At 38.0% G+C, this 18,957-nt stretch overlaps 1 protein-coding gene across 3 annotated transcripts; it reads left to right on the top strand.

The window, feature by feature from the left end:
* The first annotated feature begins 225 nt into the window (after positions 1-225).
* Positions 226-14,685, top strand: DCUN1D5 (defective in cullin neddylation 1 domain containing 5). Of its 3 annotated transcripts, XM_050906674.1 has the most exons (9): positions 226-348; positions 977-1,014; positions 3,143-3,229; positions 5,866-5,936; positions 6,331-6,422; positions 12,321-12,429; positions 12,523-12,627; positions 13,505-13,607; positions 14,372-14,685. In XM_050906674.1, exons 1-9 carry the CDS (start codon positions 263-265, stop codon positions 14,425-14,427), a joined length of 747 nt encoding a protein of 248 aa, XP_050762631.1. In that variant the 5' UTR covers positions 226-262; the 3' UTR covers positions 14,428-14,685. The 3 variants fall into 3 exon arrangements, with proteins under 3 accessions (XP_050762631.1, XP_050762648.1, XP_050762640.1); XM_050906691.1 differs by lacking the exon at positions 977-1,014 and having other exon boundaries at positions 3,147-3,229; XM_050906683.1 differs by lacking the exon at positions 977-1,014 and having other exon boundaries at positions 3,138-3,229.
* The last annotated feature ends 4,272 nt before the right edge of the window (positions 14,686-18,957 follow it).

The raw sequence follows: 18,957 nt of genomic DNA, 5'->3' as shown, positions 1-18,957 counted from the left end.
GCAGCCGCTACCGCCCGGTTCCGCGCTCCCGCTCCTGGGCGCGACACCCGCTTCTGGGACCGGTGCGGTGGCGGGGCCTGCCCGCGCGGCGAGCGGGCGGGCGGCAGGGCCCGGCGGGGGTGGGGAGGAGCAGGGCGGGACGGGGCTCCTCTCGTCTCCTCACCGCCGGTCTCGGGAGGCGGCGGCCGGGGGGCGGTGAGCCCGGGGGGGGCCTCGGCTGCGGGCCCCGGCGGCGGGGCGGCCCCCGCCCCGAGGCAGGACGATGCCGGTGAAGAAGAAGAGGAAGTCCTCGGGGTCGGCGGCTGCAGCGGCGGACGACACCGGCCTCAAGAAATGTAAACTCGGCAGGTACCGTCTCGCGGCGCGGCGCGGCGCCGCCCGGCGGGCAGCGGCGGGCGGGGTGGGGCGGGACCGGCCCGCGGCGGCGGCGGCGGCTGTTGCCGGCTGTCACGTCCCGGGCGAGCGGCCGCGGGGGTGGGCCGCTCCTCCGCGGGCGGGGGGCCCTGGCGGCCCCGGCCGTGCGGCGGCTCCGCTCCGCACCGCGTGCCCCTGGGCTGCGGCATCCCTTTGTGCGGGGCCCGGGGTGCCTGGGGTTTGCACCGGGGGCGGTGGGCGCGGCGAGGCGGTGTGGGGCCCGGCCGGCTCCGCGCAGTGCCTCGGTCGTGCTGGTGGGCCTGTGTTTGGCCGCTCGGCGCAGCGGCGGTGGGCACGTCCCGGTGGCAGGGTGTGCTGGTGCCGGGCGCTCGTCGTGCGGGTTGCGGCGTCTGCGTTTGGCTGGTTCACACTCGGGGGAGAAGCACTACGGAACTGCTCCCGTTCCCTGCTGGTTTTGCCTTTCGCTGTACCAGTAGGGCCAATTCCAGCATTTGTCCCCGTATTCGTCCTAACCTTTTGCCTGGGGTAGGCAGCTACCCTCGTTTTAAGGTTGCCAATACTCAGAGTGTCTACGTTAAATCGTCTCTTTTTTTTTTTGCAGTGAAATGGAAGGAGAGGTCAGCACACTCCAAAACAAAATCAGGAAAGGTTTTTCTAATAAATACAGGAGTCTGAAGCATCTTGTTCATTAACTGCCATAAAAAGACCGCTTATGCCAGGATACCCGAAAATTACCATTAGAATGATAAACCATTAGTATGGTGTAGCAGGAGCTTCCAGTGTGGCTTCCCTAAAGTAACTGTATGCCTTCTTCATCTATTAGAACTTGTTAAGTATGCCAGTAAACCAGTAGTTACAACAAACATCCTGAGGACATACGAATACAAAGGACTTACGAAATCAGCACTACGGGAATGGCTATTACAAGAAACTGTGGCATTTGGCCTTTCTCATAGGTTGACTAAGCTTGAGCTTAGAAGTACCTATGCTTTTATTTTGTTATGACTGTTCATTTTGGATAACTGTTCCAGAGCTCACTTTCTGTGGTCATTAATGATCTTTTACTTTCAGTCTAAATTTATTCATAGCCAGTTAATAACCGTTCTTGTGCCTGCATTATGCTTTATATAACACTCCTCCTTCGTGGTTCTGCCTCATAGTGTATTTGGAGTGAGCGCTTGTGTTTTCTCATACTTTATTTTGTGAAATTAAACAAGCTAAATTCTTCTGGTTTGTAATACCGATTTTCAGTTTCCTTGCTCATCATAGCTCTTCTCTGCATCTGTTCCAGTTTCAGTTCATCTTTCTTGAACACTGGTGACCAAAATTTTATGATCTTAATTTCTTCTACTTTAAAAAAAATCTTTTGGAAGCTCCTTAAAAAAAAAAAAAAAGACTCTACAGGAAGCTAGTAGTTGTTGGGCAAAAACTGTGATGTAGATGAGAGTTCATACTAGCTGATCACAAAATGTCAGATACACCGGCGTTTTTGACCTAGCATTCTTATATAGCAACATATTGGTAATATTCTTTAATAAAACCAGTGATTACAAATGGATATGTGTTAAACTGGATAAAACCAAAAAGCAATAGCATACTGTATGGCTCTGTTTCTTTCTGGTGACTTGTGTTTTTAATGGCAGTTTAATGGATGTTTGTCTGTAGTACATCTTTAATTCTAGCTTTCAGCACTTAAGGCTTCATCTTGGAGAGCGTTGCTTTCTTTTCCAGTGAAGCTTAAAGCGATGCATGGGAGATAAACTTGTTCACCACCTCTCAGAATTGAACTATTCTTCTCCTGCTTGATGTTTTCATTTTAAAATTGCAGCGAAGGAGCTGCATAATTTTAAATCCTCTCATACGATTAACTTTTACCTCATTCTTAGAAATAGTCTTAGCTTGTTCTAAAAGTCTGTAACTTGTATTTGAAAGGAGTGTGCATCGAAAAGGTGCTGCAACTCCTTGCTGACTAAAGATGCTTTCATGTGGTCAGTGTTTTTACTGGAAGAAATCAGTTATTCTATGTATTCTTTTAAAGAATGATAAATTATGAAAATTCACTTCCTAGGCAAACTGAGTTGTGTGTCGCATAATGAAGACAATGTGGGGGGGAAGCTGTGTGTGCTGAGCAGTTTTAGCCTTACCATAGATTGCATATTACTATTCTGGTATGTGTACCAAACATCTATAGAATTTACAGATATTTAGTTACATGTTTAATTTTAAAAAAAAGTGACCGAGTTTTCTTCCCAAATTTGGATGCTTAACTATATATAGCCTGACTTTTAAATATGTCAAACTCTGCAGCTCCTGTTGACCTAAATGGGATCTGTGCATATTCAGCACTCTTGAAGATCATGCTGCTTATTAAAGACCTAACTTTAAATGCCTGTATGTATAAATATAAGTAGATAATAAGGCATTTGAATTACTGAGTAATGATATTTTGACCATCTGTGTGTGGGTTTTTTGGTTTAATATCTACAAGATAACAGTACTTTTGCATTTCAGAAAAAGTAATAGTTGCAATAAATTTGGCTATGAGAGGGTTGTATTTCAAGGTAATTTTATGTTCCAGCAAGTGTTGAAATCGGATGACAGGCAGTTGCCCTTTAACAAATTCAGCTTCATTGTGATGTATATTGACTTCGTGAAACAGTTTAAATAGTTTGAACTAATAATAAACAACTTGGAATTTAACTTTAAATCATTTTTCATTTCTCATATTAAAGTAACACTTACCATCCTTGTGTTCCTATAAGCTATTGCAGATCACAAGCCTCTGGTAAAGTAATAAGTGGAGAGGAACATTTTTCAAGCAAAAAGTGCCTGGCTTGGTTTTATGAATATGCAGGTAATATGCAGTGGTTTCATATTTAAAACTATATGGTTTTGTTTAAAACAAACTAATACATCAAATATTATTTGCATTTTGCTTTTTTTATGCTGATGTAGCCATAAAAAATATGTCCACATTCTCTTCCTTGTAACATGCCCTTGAATTAGTATAGCTTTTACTATCGCCTTTTCAGTATTTGTTCTTTTTTACTTTTTCTTCTTTACACTACGCTTTATAACTTACCATGGCGTTCTTTAAAATGAAGTAACTGATGTTGCACAGTACACTGTTGAACCAGGATATACTGAATGATTCTACTTCTTGATTTGACATGGAGAAGAAGAAGTTGGGACACTGAGAGATAGTTTAGACAGAAGTGTATTTATCTAACTAGATCTTGTTTATAATCAAATTGGAAGGATAATGAAATAGTTCATGATTTAAGCCTCTTGAGTTTCTATTTTACAAAATAAAATAATAGATGCTTATACTGTTTTTCCTATCTGAGAATCTGTCCTCACATTTTTGATATTCTAAATAATAAATGTTTCATTCAAAAGTGTTACAAATAGCCTCTTTCAAATAAATCAGAATTGCTATCCAAGTAATAATTGCTTTCAGTGAATATGCAGCGTATTCTGCAGAATTTATTAGACTACTACTGCCATTTATTTACCATTTATATGGTTAGAAATTCAGGATCTGTAAACTGCTATTAATTTCTTGTCTAGTCACAACTTGAAGTCCATCCTAACTAGTTGGTCATTAAAACTCATCAATGGCCAGTTCTTAGTATGAAATGAGCTGATGATTTATCTGCCGGCAATTGGTTTGAGTATATTTATCAGAACTGATACTTTCCTTTCAGTCTTTCCAACTACTCCTGATTCTACTAATCTGCTTTCTAATTTAGGTTTGAGGCATACTCTTTTGGAGTAAAGAGTCTTTTCTGAGGAAAATAATAATTCTCAGTTAATTTGCCTCTGATACACGCACCTGCACATACTTTTAACTTTTTTAAGGCCTGTAAATTTTGTTTTTGTTGTTGAGTGAAGAACTGAGTGTAGGAGGTTATACTGTTAGTTAACCAGTAATCAAAATATGCCACGTTTCTAGCATAAAATAGAATTCCAGTGGAATTATACACCATAGGAGATTAAATCTTTCCATTAAAAGAGAAAATTATACATACACACACACACACATATGAATTGTACATGTGATTTCTGGGCCAAAAACACTGATTCAAGTTTATACTTGTCATTACTAGTGAACCCTTGTATGTGTTTCTCTTCATAACTTAAACTTGCAATTTTTTTAACACATTCTATGTAAGGGCTTCTCAAAATCAGATGGCCTTGCTTACCTAGGCGAAATGTTCTTTGCAACATTTTTCAAGAGGTAGGGGTTCATGATCTTAAATGCCAGTTGCATTTTGTTTTCCTGTAAAAGTAGCCATTCTCAATAGTTTTTATTGAGTATGTTCCTATCTCACAGTAAGTAATTATTCAAAGTACATTATTCAAACTCTTAAAAAGAATTCTGCCTACAATAACAGCAGTGGATACTGATGAATTGGAGACAGGTATCATCAAGGGGAGGAAAAAAAAAGAAAAAGACTGTTCTGTCTATGTATAAATAGCAAAGTTTGCCAAAAAATTGTAAAATGACATGTTGTTTTGGAAGATAAAGCCTTTACCTTTTACATGGGTTCATATTCACTAAAACAATGTTAACATAATGATCCAAGACACATCAAAATAGTATGTCAACAGGCCTTCTAATAATATTTGGTTGCCCAGTAGGAGTCATTTTTGGAACAGGCTTAGCAGAAATAACTGAAACCAGAGAGAGATTCAGAGAAACAAAACGTTGTAGAGCGTGTCTGTACGTGCTCTTTAAGTACGCTATTTTGCTGCTTTTTAGAGGCTTTGTGTTAAAATGGAAAAGTGACAGCATAACACTAACTGTTGTGGTCCTAATCAAGTTATTTTCATTGCAGTCATAAACCTTTTTCTGCTTTGTACATGGCTAAGATGCTTAGCATTTTTTTTGATTTATTGTTATCAGTTTCCTCACATTACTCAGTATCATAAAACTAACCTTACATTATTTGAAGATTCATCCTCTTCTGTGTTAGTGCAAACCCATAATGTTAACACCATTGAAAGGGTAGTATCTGTAATAGTAGCTCAGACGGAATTAATTTTTTTTTATTGTTGATAAAATAACTCTTTGAAGAACATTATTCATAGAGTAACTTCAGCACAGAGTAGCGGTCCCCAAGTTGTCTTAAAAACAATTGACTGCCACAATTATTGGCGTTGAGCTATGTCAATGGGAACCTCAGTGGAGTCTTTTGAAAACTCACATACACAGACTAAAATAGCTTGTCTGCTGTTGTGGGGAGGCAGTGCACAACATGAAAGTTCTGGTTTGGTTTTGCTTCTGGTTCATAGTGTTACTTCATATGTAATATGCATGTTTCCACATTGCAGTTGATAGCATGGTTCTAACATAAAAGCTACTTAATACTGGAATTTATTTTTTTTAAAGATAGCTTGTATACAATATAGTCTATTGTTGTGTGTAACCCTTGTGAGCAGTGAATGTTACTTAGATTTCAGTCTGGTTTCTTTTTGGTTTTGAAGGTCCTGATGAAGTTGTGGGGCCCGAAGGAATGGAAAAGTTCTGTGAAGACATCGGTGTTGAGCCTGAAAATGTAGGTTTCTTGCATGATACTAATAACACTTTAAAAGGGGGTATTGGATAAGATTAAGTTTTGTGTAAAACTCTTAACTTCAGTAAGCAAAGAGTTGTTTATCTTCCTGCTTTTAGGAGCTGTTCTAAGATATTTCAGCTGAATACATGAATTATGCGTGGCTGGTGTGTGAGGTTTTTTGTTTGTTTTATTATAGTAATACTTCATTTTCAGAAATTGAAATTAAGGGAAAGATTGCACATAGCTGAATTATTAAGTGGTAACAAATATGAAGTGCAAGCGTGTACAACAATTGCTAGAATATTTGAATGCTTAGAGTTTTCTTCTTGGAAATCAGCCTTTTCTTACATACTGACTCCTTTTTCTCCTCTTGTTTTTTTTTTTTTCCCCCTAGATTATTATGTTAGTTTTAGCCTGGAAACTAGAGGCTGAAAGCATGGGATTTTTTACCAAGGAAGAATGGTTAAAAGGAATGACCTCATTACAGTAAGAGTGTTTTTACATATATAATAGAATATTCTAATTTTATGTTTGTACCAGTAGCTTAATTATTCTGGCCCTTAGTTTCTTGTGCATTGGCAATAAGACACAGAAACTCTTGCTTTTAGGTCTGGTCTTGGTCAACAACTGGAAGTAGCTACTGTTGTGCATCAAGTTGTGAATCTGATGAGTTCACTCAAAAGTTTTGTCTAACCCTAATAAATCAGGTTTTGGTGGCTTCTTTTTCTTACAAAAAATATGTTAAAATATTCTAGTTATCATACACAAATAAGTAGATCTGGAGATACCCATAAGCATGTCTCAGCACTATTCTAGAAAGTTTTTACTGATTTCTAAGCTTTATAGATGAGGACTGCATTGATGATAATTTCGGTTAGTAGTGTTATTTATTAGATGCAGGTCAGAAGCCATGCTTCATGCTTAGGTTAAATAACACTTTTTCAGTTTATAAATAAACTTCTCACTCCTGTTTGTAAGAATTTTTGGTGAGATAATGCTCTGCCTAAAGAGGTTGTTTCTTTCATGAAACTGATCAGCTTTTTGTGAGGCTTAGTTCAGTTGTCACTTTCTGTTCTTCATGAAACTACTTATGGTACATGAATGTTTTAAGGGTGACTTGTTATGACACTGCATTCAATATTTAAAAATGTCAGGGAGCTACTGTTGCAGCTACAGCATGGTGGGAAAGAGGGGCTGATTTGACCCTTGGAGTTGGCACAATTGCCCTATCGGTTGTGAATTGGTTTGAGAAATTGTATTGGGCAGATACCCTCTGGTTATTCGAGACTATGGAGTAAGCGACTCTGGCCTGGTTCTCCTGGGCAAATCTTACTTGATTTGGGATCAGGCTTCCGATAGACGCTTTGATTGTTTTGTGACTATCAGAAGCTCTTAAATTTTAGTAAGAGCTGGAATGATTAAATTGCCTGAAATTCAGGATGACAGGGACTAAATTCTGGGTGCATAAATTTTTAGATGCAGTGAATGGGTATAATTTGGTCACTTCTCTGAAGTACTTAACTTTTATGCCCAAATGGAAGCTCTCAAGAGTTAGCCTGTCTAGCAGAATGCACGCACAAAGACGTATGAAATCAGGCACCTCTTCAGAGCCAATATTATAGACTTTGTTTCTAATAATCTGCTGTGATTAGGCATCTTCTGGTTCTTTTAAGAACAGAGCTGGTCATGCTGTAGGCTAAATGTGTTTAAGATAGAAAATATGGTACTGCCGTGCATTTTTATATAAACAGACTTGTGAGTGGAGCACTTGCCTAAGCCTAAACCAGTTAAGCTGTACGTTTGCTTCCCCTGGGTGTGCTCTAATAGCAGGCTGTAGACTAAGCAGCTGGATGAAGCAGTGACACTTACATAAAGGAATTCAAGATTCGTTGGCTTAAAAAGAGAATATATAAATCTGTAGACTTGTGCTGTTTGTGCTTACTGGGAAGGGAGGATCATATTATGGGATTCCATCTGGAATGGGGGAATCTAGTTTCTCTTGAAAGGTTTGACAGAAGTTTTGAAGGAGAAGGATTTTATGCTCTTAAAGCAATAGAGCATTATTACATTCTTGCACAGCGTTGGTTTTTTTTTTTAATTTTTGCATGAAGAAATGACATTAAAATGCATTAAAAGCCCAGAGTGTATTCTAAGTCAGAGTTATATTACAGAATCCTTATTTCAAAATATATGAAATGTCACATAAGGTAATTGCATGAACAGGGTTGGGTGGAATTCAGCTCCATAGTAAGACACCTAAATGTGTGGTTTATATGCAAGAGCTGGATTTCTTAAGCTCTTACTGCAGTCTTTGGAGATCTAGTCAATGTAGTGGAGCCTAGGGAGGTGTTCAGTTTGCCCTAAGAGCTAGTGACTGGTCACCTGAATTGCTGTGACGGGTTGGTTGGCTAGACATCTATGAACGAAAACACCTAAAGCTTAGATACCTAAATCTAATCTCCAGTTAGATGCCAACATTTGGGTGCCTGAATCTTGAAGTGACATTCTTCTTGTGTGTGTTTTTGTGATACGCTGATGAAGTTTGTTCTTTAGAGAGGAGGAGAAAAATAAGTATGTGATAAGGTATACAGTGTCAAAATTAAGGTGGATCAAGCACTAAGTAGCAGCTTATGAGACTTAAATAACTTAAGCTGCAAAAGTGAGGTTTCTAGCATATTGTGTTGGTAGGGTGAATTCTGCCCTATATATATGTGTGTGTGTGTGTATATATATATATGAAAGCTGGGTTCCTGAATCTAAATTAATCGCCTGAAGCTCTTTTCATAGTCAGTAGAGAGAAACACGTACCTCTGCTGGGCAATTTATTTCAGCTATTTTAAACACCTCCTTAGGATGAAATGAATAGCCCTCAGGAAGCGACTGTTTATCTACGTTTGCTTTAAAGCCATTGGAGGGTGAATAACTTAGAGTTGAGCATTTAACTTTACATGTCTGAGTTAAAGGAGAAGCATACTTGTGTATTTGTCAATTGTAGGCTTTACAGACCTACAAAGGAAAAAAAATTTAGTTACAAAATGAAGGTGAAGGAAAAAGGATTACAATTCATGATTTTGTTAAACTCCACAGAAGTCATTGTTTGAACTAGGTAAATACAAGGAATTTTGTGTGTAAGGAAGTGAGGTGTAAGCAGCCGTATTGTCTGAGTACTTCCCTCTGGCTATTTTTTCTTAACCTTAGAATTTGAGCCAAATTTTACATTAAAGTTGAGCTTTTGAAAATGAGTGGCCAGGTAAAGGGGAGAGCACCAAATTAGATTCCAACTGAGGGAAAGATAAGGTCATGATATCACATTTTTAGGTACAAGAGAAGCCACATGAGAGAGACAGACAGGTGGGAAAGACAGGTTTGTAACTTCTTGCTGTTTGCAGAATTATTAATAAAAACAACTTATTTGGGTTGGTTTTAATGATAGCCTAATATCAGCTGCTTTTCCAATGAGCTTTTTGCTTGTTATTGCCTTTCTTTCTGTTAATGTTTGTGAGGCTAACACAAAGCATAGTGTAAATAAGTTCTTTATGCCAGTATAGCATTCAACGTATACTGGAATCTAAACAATTTCTGGTCTCCAGAGCTGTAAATCAATTGACGTAGTGAAACTATAGTATTGTCAGGGCATGGAAAAGATGTCCCTTTGCTCTCTTAAGCCACTACTTCCTTGGACCTCTGTATGCTCCGTTGTAACATGGAACCTAAATTTCAGAAGATCCTGTTTCAATGCTTGAAGAGAGTGGACGGGCTAGATGGACGTCATTTCCTTTTGTCCATCTGGAGGGCTGGATGATGGCAGGGGAACTCCTTTATAGATTAAAAGGCCTTCAAACTACATACTACCATTTAATGCTTTTGGTTTAATGTTTGTATACATCTTACTAATTTATCTTTTTAGTAAGACAAGCATGTGTGAATAATTATGAAATATAAAACATTGGAATATCTGAGTAGGAGTTATTGAATCATCACTCTGTCCATGTTAGCTATGCCTCATATGAACACTCTACCTCAATAGAAATCAAAATAGGACTGCTTTGTTGTGCTAACTTAAGTTTTGTTGTAAATATGGTGTAGGGATGTGAAGAGTGTTGATCTTGAGGTAACCTTATTTAATGCTATCTTTCAGTAAAGGCAGTTCAAGAAATCACATCTTTCTAGTCTCTGTACAGGAGTTTGGTGTTAATTCACTTGTGCTAATTAAAAGGTTGTTCTGACTAAAAAAAATACTGTTAGGAAGATTATTCTAAGTATGGGTGACCTCGGTCATCTTGTTTATGGTGCAGCTATATCTCTATAAAAGAGGAGTTTGACAGCTCCTTACCTCACTAGTCTGAAGAACATCAGTGGCCAGGTGTGGAAAAGCCTTAAATGGCTTTAACGGAGATATGTCCCTGCATCGGGCGTCAGAGGGTGATGCCTGTCTGTTTGAGTGTGATCCGTTTGACTGTTTGGTTTTAAATAGGTTGACAATAGTGCAGGAGTCTTGAGGCTTAAATATTGCACATTTTCATACCAGCTTTTTCAAGAGAATCACTTCTGCATTAAAATACATATAGCCAATAGTACAGTAGACAATAACAGCAATTTTACTTGGTACTTATATTTATGATTATTTGAACAATTTTAACAAAATACTGTGTAAGAAATGTAAACATACTGAAATTTCTGTTTATCTATGGTATGGTAAATAATCTTGGTCAAATTATATTTGACAAAATGTGTGGTAAACCCACTTTAAGTAGTTTATATATGTCATTAGTACACTTAACAACATGAGCATTTAGTTAGGTGTTAAGTAGGTAGATTTGTCCTTTAATGTAGAGGACAATATTATTGCAGTATGAAGGTTTGAACGTGGAAAGAAGAGAGATGAATACAAAATTAGATGCCTTTGTAGCATAGCATAATACTGTTTTAAGGGTTAAACAATAGAATACATAGATCAATTAGATGGCTGAAGACAAAAAAAGTAATTTTATCTTTTGTTAAATTTACCAAAGCTTTTTTAACAAGATTTCTTTTCAACTTAATGCATGGTTTATTGCAAAATATATTAGTTCCTGTCATCTGAATATGCAGCCTAATTAGCTAATAGTTTTATTTATTTAGCACTGATCTTGGCTGGGACTCAGTGCTGCTTTAGGTAGATGCTGCTAGAGACAAGAAATAATAAAAGGCTCCATCAGCTGGAATTGCTACGTTTCTCTTGTCGCAGCCTGAGAGGGGCAGACAGACAGATGTGCACGCACAGGCTAGCCGACCCGAGGAACAGGAAGTATCGGCTGTGGGCAAAGTACAGCATCCAAGTACAGCATCTCAGCCACCTGCTGCGGTACTCCCAAAGGGCCCTTGCTATGGGCTGCTGTGACAAGTCCAAGAGGAGCTGTTAAAGATACAAATCTATTCTCTGAGAGGCAGGCTGCCAGAAGGGGGACACATTACCAAAGGAAGTGTTTATGTACAGCTGCATTTCTCAAAGCATTGCTTCTGTCACGCAGGATACAGGGCAAGGTGGATTTTTTTTTTTTTTTTTTTAATCATGGCAGCTATTATTTTATTAGAATAAAATGTGATATAACACCTGTTCTTTTGAGTGAGTCTTTCCTGGAGGACTAGCATCTGTAAATTACATTCTCCTCTGCCATTGTTGGTGAATCTAACCCATTTTCTATTTGGAAACAAAAGTCCTTGTGAAGTAAAATACATGGAGGTCGTCTTTTCTGCCAAAGGGTTATCCTGTCAACTAGCAGACCTGTACATTCTCGTACAGCCTGTGAGTTTTCAGTTGAACAGCTACAGACTAATGCAGGTGATAGGCTTATCAGAGCTTGCATTTATCTGTCATAAAACACGAGCAGACTAGTATATTTTGCAGAGTGCCTGCTCAATCCTGCTACTCGTAAATATGCAGTCTTGAAGTGTGTGTTTAGGGTTTGTTTTTTTCCAGAGATATGGCATAAAGCCCTTATTTACAGCTGGATTTTACCACCTTAATGCACACTGAATACTGTTTTCTCCAACCTTTCATAGTGATTGAAAGATAAGATAGTGCTGGGTATGAATATAAATTGCAGAGTATGTCATAAAAAGGCTACTATTTGAAAAGTAAAGCAGAGACTTTGTATTATGTTGCTGATACATTTTAAAAAAACTTGCTGACAGAAGCCAGGCATCCATCATTTCAATAAGCTGCAAATGTTGAACATGTTCAGTGTTCTTTAAGTCACTTTCATAGTATTACTCCTGTACATCTGATGATTGCATTTTGGCAATTTTAATTTTTTATGTTTGCTGGCATTTTTTTCATTGTCCAAATGTTTTGTTTTGAACTTCTAACGTCATTTGTTTTGTTTTGTTTTTTTTTGTTTTAAGGTGTGACTGTACAGAAAAATTACAGAGTAAATTTGACTTCTTGCGGTCACAATTGAATGACATTTCATCCTTTAAGAATATCTACAGATATGCCTTTGATTTTGCAAGGGTAAGACTACTAGAACATTAGAGAAGTTCTTATTTTAATTATTCAGTGAGCTTGTACTTGAGTGGGTTTTGTGCTTTCTTTATTCAACCTTAGGATAAAGACCAGCGAAGTCTTGATATTGATACCGCAAAATCCATGTTAGCTCTTCTGCTTGGAAGAACTTGGCCACTGTTTTCAGTATTTTATCAATACCTGGAGGTACAAGTTTCCTTGACTTTCTGAATGATGGCATAGTAGTCGGGCTGTTCTGTGAAAAGATTTCAGGGTTTGTGTTGTTTTGCTGAAGAATGTATCCATATTGCTCCTCTTCCCTTGCTCAATACGCTTATGAAACAGTGATGTTCTTGTATGCATCACAGATCCTTTTCTCCCTCCCTGTGCCCCATCCCCCCTTCTCTTATCAAAGGCAACTAAAATTTCGTCTTAATTAGACTATAAAGATAAATTTAAAATTAAATAATAGAGCCCCAGTAGTCTCTTCAGCAGCATCTGTGCTGAATTTCAAGTTTGCTTTATGTAGATATAGTATGTAGATATAGCCAACCTTGAGCTCTGGCTGCCTCTGGAAGATTTTCGTCAGCTCAACTGCAAGTGACTTAGTAGTGTGGACATGTGTAGGTTGTGGAGCATGCTAGGCTTGAGACTATTCCCTGGCTTCAAATCAGTACTAACGTTGTAAAGTAGGTGTCCTTATGCATACTGTGGTGTACCCTGGAGAAAAGAAGATTTTTATAATAGTTCATTCTGGAAATATATCTGAGCTAGGTATGCCCCACTTCAGGGCAAGAAGAAAATTTACCAGTTTTTGAAGCTTAAGAGTGGTGACTTCCTGATTCTCTGGTATTTCAATTTTGCTCTGATCTTTCAAGAAACCGTTTTATGTAGTTTCAGAACTATGAAATATGTACATGTGTAGTATTTTAAAAAATGGAAAACCAAGGAAATAGTAGCCATTGTTACCTATTAAATTGTTTGTTAGGAACTGATTGAAGATAAAATGAGAGAAATGAGAAATGAGATGCAGCATTACCAAATGTCACTTGACATTTTAATGTTCTGAAATTATTTTCCCTAGCAATCGAAGTATAGAGTTATGAACAAGGATCAGTGGTACAACGTGCTAGAGTTTAGCAGAACTGTCCATGCAGATCTTAGCAACTATGATGAAGATGGTGCATGTAAGTATTCATAACATTTTGCTTATTCAACTATTATTTCAGTATTTTCAATTTGCATAAAACAAACTTCTATAACAGAAACAATACTGTAAGGTATAAAATATTTCTTCTCCAACAATGCATAGAAAGACTGTCCTGATAACCATCGATCTTCGAACTGCAGATATTAATCATAGTAGTATGTCAGGGGTATGATGGTGTACTTGAGCCAACTTATATTCAGTTGAGGATCTAGTGAAGCTGCTTGCTACATGAAATTATAGACTTGCAAATAGAATTATAAACAGCGAACTCTCATTTTGTACTAATATATAATAAACTCTAGTTTAACTGTGAAGTAGCCTAGCTGCTGGTACGTGGGGCTAAACTCTACACCTGGCTGATAGTCTATTATACTATGACTGAATTGCATTAGGCATCCCATTTTGGTCCGTGTTCTAATTATGTGCAATTATGAAAGCTCTAGGAAGAAGGAATTAGTTGTGCTGATTTACAATATAACCTTATTTTTACGCTTTCTGTTCAGTTCAGTGCACCTGTCAGATGTCAGGAACACTTTTTTCCATAGTTCTGTGTAGTGTTATTTGTGCACTTTTTGCCACCCTTGGATTGAAATGATTGTAGTCATCTTTGAGTCTTAATAAGTATTTGACCATAGGATTGACATGAATGTTACCTAGACCAATAGTTTTAACCTTCATACTTTAAGAGAAGATGTTTCAAAGACATTGGCAAATATAACTCCAAGTTTCATCCATTTGCAGGGCCTGTACTTCTGGATGAATTTGTTGAATGGCAAAAAGTTCGTCAAGCGTCATAGCAAGAATTCAAAAGAAAATGCAAAAGTTTTTTTGGTGCCCGCCTGTACACAAACTAATGAGAAAAACAAAGGATTGCATTTTCATTCTTAAGAAAGACTTTACAGTAATTTTTTTCCTTTTTTAAGGAAATTTTCTTGTTACACGTGATATGGGCATTGAACCACACCTCTTCTGAGACTGAAAGTTGGAGTTCTTGTTTTGAGTCTTATGTTTATAGCATTTATTTCAGAACAATAAAGATTCAGATTTGTGACAAAGGCCTAAAAGTGAAGGATGTCCATTGAATGTGAGTGTGGTGTCTATTTTTAAAACCAAATCTTTAAGATTATCTTTCTCAGAAGTGCCCTTTGCTATGAATTTTTGAAGACCTTAAAAATGCTTAACTGGCACTGTTGCTTGCTGATGGTATGATTGTCTTGTGTGACAAACATTAGAAAGAATGACTGATTTTTGGAGCCCTGGGTGGGAGTGTGCTAATTTGCGTATTAAGTATTGGTCATGGGTTGTGCCACAGTTTTCAGCTCCTTGTGGAGATAAAGGCCTTAAACTCTTATTTTGTTTCTTTTTTCTTTTTTGTTCAGTACCCACCCAGTGGCATGGCGTTTAATGGCAGACCCTTTTAAAGCAGAAAGGTGTAGAGCGTATGGCTCTATATGCAGAATGACTGAAAACTAGTTGCCTGTACTTTAGATGGTGAACACCGGTACTCTTTGGTACAGTAAGGCAGCTTCAAATTTTTACTACAATTTAGACTTTGGATTGCTTTGTATAAAAAGTGCAATTTATATTTTAAAAGGGAAAGCTGGTGTCCTGGTTTCAGCTGGAAAGACTTGGTTTCAAGCTTTGCTTCTTATGTGTTTTAGACTGGAAGCATTCACAACATGACTTTTTTTTATCTCCCTGGATGCTTTTCGTAGTATAAGTCAAGAAGAGACTATTAACTCACCTACCTTTGACCTGTATATAACAGGCTATTAATTTTTACCCTGTTACTCCGTGTATTGAGTCCAATAACTACTGTGATTGCCCTTTTAGCCGCTCAGTATTCGTGGCAACCTTTAAATACAGTAGAAGTTTGTCACTCTACCTTCCTGCCCAGGAGCCCAATGCCACTCTTGAGAAGGAAGGGGATTTTAATGAGTAAATGTGAGAAACCAAAACAGAATGAGAGAATGAAGCATTTGTAACTGCTACTTTATTATATAAATATATTATGTAGACTGTGATAATGCCGTGAGACTCAGTCAGTGATCAAGGCCTCATTGTGCTAAATATTTCAACAGCTTGAAATAAGAATAGACAATGTAAGCTAGGCATGACTTGAAGATCTTTGCCTCAGGGAAATGACTTCTGTTTTGCACATCCCTTATTCAGACTAACAAGCATGAGTTTTCCTATCCTTAAGGAAAGCTTTATTCCCAAGATGGATTTTTTTTTTTTTAACAAAGAGGGGAAAAAAAAGAAAAGGTGTGAGGAGAAATAATAGGAAGTGGAACAGACTAGTAGTGTGTGCCTGTGCTCTTCTTCTACTAGAGAGGACCACTCTGGCAACTTAGTCTCCAGACCTGCTTGCTGTGGGCTGCAGGAAGCAATGCAGTGGTGGTCCATGGGCTGTTCTGCAAGTCACGTGATAGTGCAGTTGAACCTTAGAAGCTTGGTTCTGCCCAAGCAAAAAAAAGCATTGAGGGGGGGAAAAAAACAACAACCAAAACCAAATGACAGTTGAGATACTTGGAAGATCTCTGCTTCTACAGTGGCTAGTGTCTGTGTGCATGCAAACAGATGCACTACAGCAGTTCTAAATATTTTTTCCACTTTTTTTTTAAGGGAAGTACTTAATTTTAGACCTCATGTAGGCTACAGCAGTTCAATATGTTACAAGTTGTCCATTTGCATTGCTGATAATTCTGATTTCACTCATAACAGAGTGCCTTTCATTTGGAAATTGCCCTACCCTACAGAAAGTTAGTGCCAGAATGAGATTAACTTCAAGAGTCCCAAGATCTACTGGTAGAGTAAGGTCCTAAGATGCACAGATAAACATGCACCAATTAACTTATGTCAAGGGAAGTACTGCTGTATACTAAATCTCTGCAGGGGCACTGATTCTGAAATTACTTTCTCAAATTAACTACAATGACTCTCCTTGCTTAGTATGTTTAGTCCTCATTATAACTGGGAAATTCTCTTTCCAGAAGTTTTGAAATACCAGTTAGAAGATGAATATTTTATAGTGTGATTAAAAAAAAAAATAAAAATCTTTTTTAGGTAACTGCGAACTGTTGTGAATTCAATTTAAACCAGTTGGTCCTAGAGGATGGTATTAGAACAGTAGGAGTGATGCATCCACCTGTCCAAGGTGGTCAAGTACTTACCGTTAAGGTGTAAGACACTATGTGATGTATCATTTGTATCTCTGTTAAGGTTTTATCAGTATTGCTATAATAAATCCGTGTTTCAGGGATTTATAACTTGGTTGTGTGTGTGATTGAAAATCATCAGTTACTGTAAAACTTTGACTGGGAATGAATGTATTTAAACTACTTAAAATCAATATAGTTTTTCAAATTTGAATAAAATAGGATTTTAAGTTATGTTTTTGTCCTCAAAACTGCAATCAAGTTTATTGTTTAAATGTGAACTAATGGCTTGTACAGTTTCATTGTGAGCTGATCACTTTTATTAGCTGTCTTTTATTAAATCACCTTACAGCTTACTGTGGATAAGTGCCAAAAGCTGTTTATTTATTTTATTTTTTTAATTTTGTGCATATCCACAAGCCAAAACTGAGTTCAGCTAAATGCTTTCTTTAGTCTTTGAACTTTAATTTTGCTTTGTTCAGGTGCATTTCAGTCTATTGAATTAAAAAAAAGTGACACCTTATTTTTCAGTATTCTAAGATGAAAGTTCACAGGTGAAATATGCTGCCACAGTTATGACAAATAATAAAATCGAAGGTGAAATGTCTTCCAAAACTAAATCATAGTGGTGTCTATCTTGATGTTATAAACTTCACTTTAATCTCACTTTCATTTCTTGATCGTTATGTTAGAAAGGATTAATAATTTTTTCTAGTTTTCTTAGACAACTAACAGTTTTGGTTTTTAAATCTAAAAATGCCCACCTGTTCATGGAAAAAGCCATACTGGTAGATCGGAATGTAATATTTCTCCTGTGTAAAAATGTGATCTTGAATTAAACAGTCATGTATGTTTACCTATGTCTTTAACTGTATATGTAGTTTTGATCCAATTTATCTTTACTGTTTAAACGTCTAATGCTTTACTAATGGCTGTAATTTCACATTTCTATATAGCGGCATTTGAATTTTGCATTTGAGATTACTGTGGGTACAAGCTCGGTACCAATCACAGGTGGCCCGAAAGGGGGCACTGTGGCCTGTATTTCCATTGCTAAGGGGTTATTTTCATATCTCTCAAAAGCTTTGAGCTGATCTATTGATATTGACTGCACAAAAATTGCAAAAGGGACCATAAGTTTAATGTTTCTGATGTTTTGTTCATTTTTTAAGCTAGTGAACAGTTCTTTCAATGCGATATGTACAAATTTGTACAGGTTTAGCTTTGTTAAGTATGATGAATAAAATGGTATGTAATAGGGCAGAAAACTTATTTTTTTTGTCATGCTGCCTCTTTTAGTTTTTTCTTTTGTGTATGTATAACTGTTCTTAAAATCACTGAGAGACTTAATTCCAGCAAGATGGATCAGTCTAATTTCTAACTTAATTTTACTGAATCATTTCTTTGCTCCTGTGTGCACTTAGAGAAAATAGAACTTGATCTCAGCTGGGGGCAACAGCAAACACCGTTCTTGATTATATCCCATGTTATCAGGTGCTGATAGAACATAATGGTCCTGGTAATTAACTGTTGTGAATTATTCATTGGATGAACACTGGTCCAACAACCTGTTGCAATGCATGTGAATGAAAAGAGAATGAGCTTTCCTCTCTTCCCTGGCCGCCTGTCCGCGCCCCCCCCCCCCCCCCCCCCCCCCCCCCCCCCCCCCCCCCCCCCCCCCCCCCCCAACCTCGCCCTGCCCCGCATATCTCTTGGGTCACTCGTCTGTTTTTTTGGAAAGGACTTGGTGTTTTCTAGTGTACTGTCCCATAGGGTCTTTCAGAGCCCATTGCAGAAAGGATCAGCGGCAGCATCCCGTCATATGTTTGAGATAGTGACACTGTTTTCCTTGCAGACACAGCTTGTTCCACCCTTGAAACTTTCTAGTTGTTCAGGTCCAATGCCATACCTGCCTCAGGACAGTCTTCTCTCCCAAAGATCTTCCGTCTCTCAGACCTAAGGCAATGCCTGTTTGTTGTCTCCACAGTTCCACTTTATCTTCTTTTGATGATGAAGTTCCTGGTGCCTTCCTGAGTCAGTAGGATATTTAGAGGTATGCAAACCAGGCATCTCATATCTATATCTACAAGTGATGGCAACAGTTCTGTTACTTCTCTTTAGCCTTCTCTTCTGTATTATCACTCTGTATTTCATTCTGTCTGTGTGGGA

The sequence above is a fragment of the Gymnogyps californianus genome, chromosome 1 (genome assembly GCF_018139145.2).
Source record: "Gymnogyps californianus isolate 813 chromosome 1, ASM1813914v2, whole genome shotgun sequence".
NCBI classification, from domain to species: Eukaryota; Metazoa; Chordata; class Aves; order Accipitriformes; family Cathartidae; genus Gymnogyps; species Gymnogyps californianus.
The sequence above is the reverse complement of the archived record's forward strand: the minus strand, read 5'-3'. Positions and strand labels throughout refer to the sequence as shown.

Coding starts and splice junctions, on each gene's coding strand:
- DCUN1D5 (XM_050906674.1), top strand. CDS start 263: ATGCCGGTGAAGAAGAAGAGGAAGTCCTCGGGGTCGGCGGCTGCAGCG. Junction 349..976: donor AAGAAATGTAAACTCGGCAG/GTACCGTCTCGC, acceptor TTTTTTTTGCAG/TGAAATGGAAGGAGAGGTCA. Junction 5,937..6,330: donor TCGGTGTTGAGCCTGAAAAT/GTAGGTTTCTTG, acceptor TTTTCCCCCTAG/ATTATTATGTTAGTTTTAGC.